General features: G+C 42.0%; 1 protein-coding gene across 2 annotated transcripts in view; it reads left to right on the top strand.

Moving 5' to 3' along the window:
• Positions 1-3,239, top strand: part of CD244 (CD244 molecule) — a 66,797-nt gene that overhangs the window by 35,895 nt on the left and 27,663 nt on the right. For both annotated transcript variants that reach the window (XM_045298458.1, XM_045298457.1), the window contains exons 2-3: positions 1,814-2,155; positions 2,240-2,515. In XM_045298458.1, the coding sequence (XP_045154393.1) occupies positions 1,814-2,155; positions 2,240-2,515 (618 nt within the window). The remainder of the gene's footprint in view (positions 1-1,813; positions 2,156-2,239; positions 2,516-3,239) is intronic.

The following is a 3,239-nucleotide window of genomic DNA, read 5'->3' as shown; positions in this document are numbered from 1 at the left end:
TGTCCTGGGGTCCCTGTGTTTCCAGTTTCTATCTGTACCCGTGTACATCCACTGGTCTAGTTGGATTTGTAAGGTAGAATTGGGGTCATGATAGTGGGTGAGGGGGGAGGAAGCATTAAAGAACTAGAGGAAAATTATATGTTTCATCATTGCTATAGTAAGTCTTTCAACCCATGAATTCAAAACATATCTTTAATTATTTGAAGACTTATTCAATATCTTTCAGCTATGTTTTATAGTTTTCATTGCATAAATCATTAAGATCCCCAGTTTTATTCTTAGGTAGTTTATTATCTGAGATGGTATTGTAAATGGAACCAAACTAATTTCTGTTTGTTGACCTTGTACCCTACAACTTTGCTAAACTCTACTGGTTCTAGAAACTTTCTTGTAGATTCCTTGAGATTTTCTATATGCAGCATCGTATCATTTACTAATAGAGATACTTTTACTTCTCACTTCCCAGTTTCTATGCCTATTATTTTAGGATTAGATTTTGTTTGTTTGTTTGCTTTACTGCTCTGCCTGGAATAATTGATGGATAATTGATGGAAGTGGCAACAGCTGACATCTGTGTCTTATTCCTGACTTTAAAGGGAAAACTCTCAATCTTTCTCCACCAAGTTTAATTTTCGTTGTTGGCTTTTCATACATGAGTATGCTCAATATGATTATTGAGGAACTTATCTTTTTTCCAATCTTGCTGAGGGTTTTCATCAACTATGTTAGATTTTATAAAATAAAGTTTCTTGTCTGAGGTACACTTCTAATTGTTTTCAAGGTAGGGACTCTTGTGGATACTTGCTCAAAACCAAACTAAACTCACTACCATGAAGTCAATTCTGTCTCAGTGTCCCAATAAGACAGAATAGAACTGTCTCTGTAGGTTTCTAAGACTAAATCAGCAGTTCTCAACCTGTGGGTCGCGACCCCTTTTGGGATCAAGTGACCCTTTCACAGGGGTCTCCCTATACCTAACAGTAGCAAAGTTATGAAGTAGCAATAAAAATAATTTTGTGTTTGGGTGGCCACCACAACATGAGGAACTGTATTAAAGGGTCGAGGCAAAGGAAGGTTGAGAACCACTGCTATAAATCTCGATGGGAGTAGAAAGCCTCATCTTTCTCCCATGCAGTGGCTGGTGGTGTAAAACTGCTGACCTGACGGTTTGTAGCCCAACTCACAATTCACTATATTACCAGGCTTCTGGATACTTTCTAGTGACCACAAAATTAAGTAATAACCACAATCTAATGTGCTAAATGCTACGAGAGGATGATGAATTCGGGTTTATGGGAAGACACAGAAGGAAGCCACGAATTCTCTGTGGAGGTCAATCTTGCTGGGCCTGCCCATTTGGTTCCTGTAGCAACCACCATTGGCCATTAGGGGGCCTAGTGTTTAATAACATCATGGTTCTGACTTCATGCTTTAAAGAATAAGTCATTTGGTTCAAGCTCATCTTTTTTGCTCTGTAACTTGGACCAATTACTAAGTTCTATTTTCCTCACCTGTTAAGTGGGGGGCAGGGTGGGGAGGGGGCTGGGCATCAGTTATTGTGAAGTTAAATAACTGGAATATAAACCTGCTTGTCACATAGTGAGTACTGAAGAGATGCTAGCTGCTAGGATTATTGGCCTGTGGGCTCCTTCAAACTAGGGACACAGAGCTTGTGGAGAAGAGGAGGCAGATAAGGGATATGCACATTAAATGTTCTCTTAGATACTGGGTTCTTTATACCCCTCATACTTTGGGCTCTCATACTTTGGTTGATGCCTTTTCTGCCACTTCCCCTCTGGGTTCTTGTTCCTAGAATGCCTAGGTTGTACGGAATATGTGCTTCGCCTCTCGGGAACAACTCTCCATTTACGTCCATGCAGCACGTTCCTACTGGAAAACATAGATTCTGCCAAATGGAAAGTGCGGTTCCATTCAAAACCAACATCTCATGTGATACTGACTCAGAAAAATGGCTATGATGTGCACCGTGAATCTTGGGTTCTGAATCATTTCAACAAAAGACATGTTGGTATGTGCAAAGACTTGACTCTTTTCATCAATGCATCTCAGCGTCAAGACAGCGGCATCTATTACCTGGATGTCACCTTGAATTCTGGGAAGATTAACAGCAGTCAATTCCATGTTACTATATTTGGTGAGTCCAGAGGTTAGCCTGTCCTCTCACTCCTGCAAATACGTGTATTTTTAATGCATTTCTTACCAGAATCTCTGCTTCCAGATCATGTTGAAAAGCCTCACTTGCAGGAGCAGGAGGAGACCCTCGTTAATGGTATGTGCCAGGTGACTCTGTCCTGCTCTGTCTCCAAGGATGAGAATGTGAGTTATGCTTGGTACAGAGGAAGTGAGCTGATCCAGACATCTAGGAACCGAACCTACCGGGTGGAGCAGATCGATGTTGGAGTCTCACACACATACACCTGCAATGTCAGCAACCCTGTCAGCTGGGCAAACCACACCCTCAGCTTCACCCAGGGATGTCAGAATGCTCATCAGAGTAAGTAGGCCACTCTGGGTGTCACTGGGGCTCAAGGAGTTGAGCCAAACAACCAGGCTCATGTGCAAAAGAGACCTGGTATGACAGTCTTAAACTACAATCCTGCAACGGCTCCTGACCATTCCTCCAAGAGACTGATGGAAACCTACTTCTTCCAACTGAGTGATAACTTGCCCCGAGCCATATAATTCCCCCCAAAGATAACGACCATGCACAGCAGTGCCCTGAGCAGTGGGCTTTGGGTTTGCGTTTACATGTTCTGAAATTTACCCCGAGTTAAGTTTACATAAATTTACCCCGATGTAATGGGCCATCAGTATGGCTTTAGAGGGAAAAAGCAACATGCTATCCCTCTCTGTAAGGATATTATGCCCAAACTGGGACCAAAAAACTTAGTATTTGTGGCAAAAAGAAATGGATAACATTGAGCAACAGGTGTAGTGACAAGGACAATGGCTTTGGGGTCGTTAATAGGCATCCACCATTCAAAAGCTTTATGGTCTCGGGCAAATTCATCAACTTCTCTGAGTATAATATTTTCCCCTTTGGGGTAAAATTGGGATGGTCATAAGATTGGTATTAGGTTTCAATGAGATCACGTTGGTAAAGAACCTAGTTACCCAGCAGCTGAAACATTTAATTTCACTCCACTTCCCTCTTGTTGGTTGCATTATATACAGAGCAGCGAAGGCACAAGGACTTCACCAGGGGTTTATCCCCATTT

Source organism: Echinops telfairi, unplaced genomic scaffold (assembly GCF_000313985.2).
Source record: "Echinops telfairi isolate 266 unplaced genomic scaffold, ASM31398v2 ScPeMD7_7425;HRSCAF=8463, whole genome shotgun sequence".
Classification (NCBI taxonomy): domain Eukaryota; kingdom Metazoa; phylum Chordata; class Mammalia; order Afrosoricida; family Tenrecidae; genus Echinops; species Echinops telfairi.
This window is presented reverse-complemented; position numbering and strand designations above follow the sequence as displayed.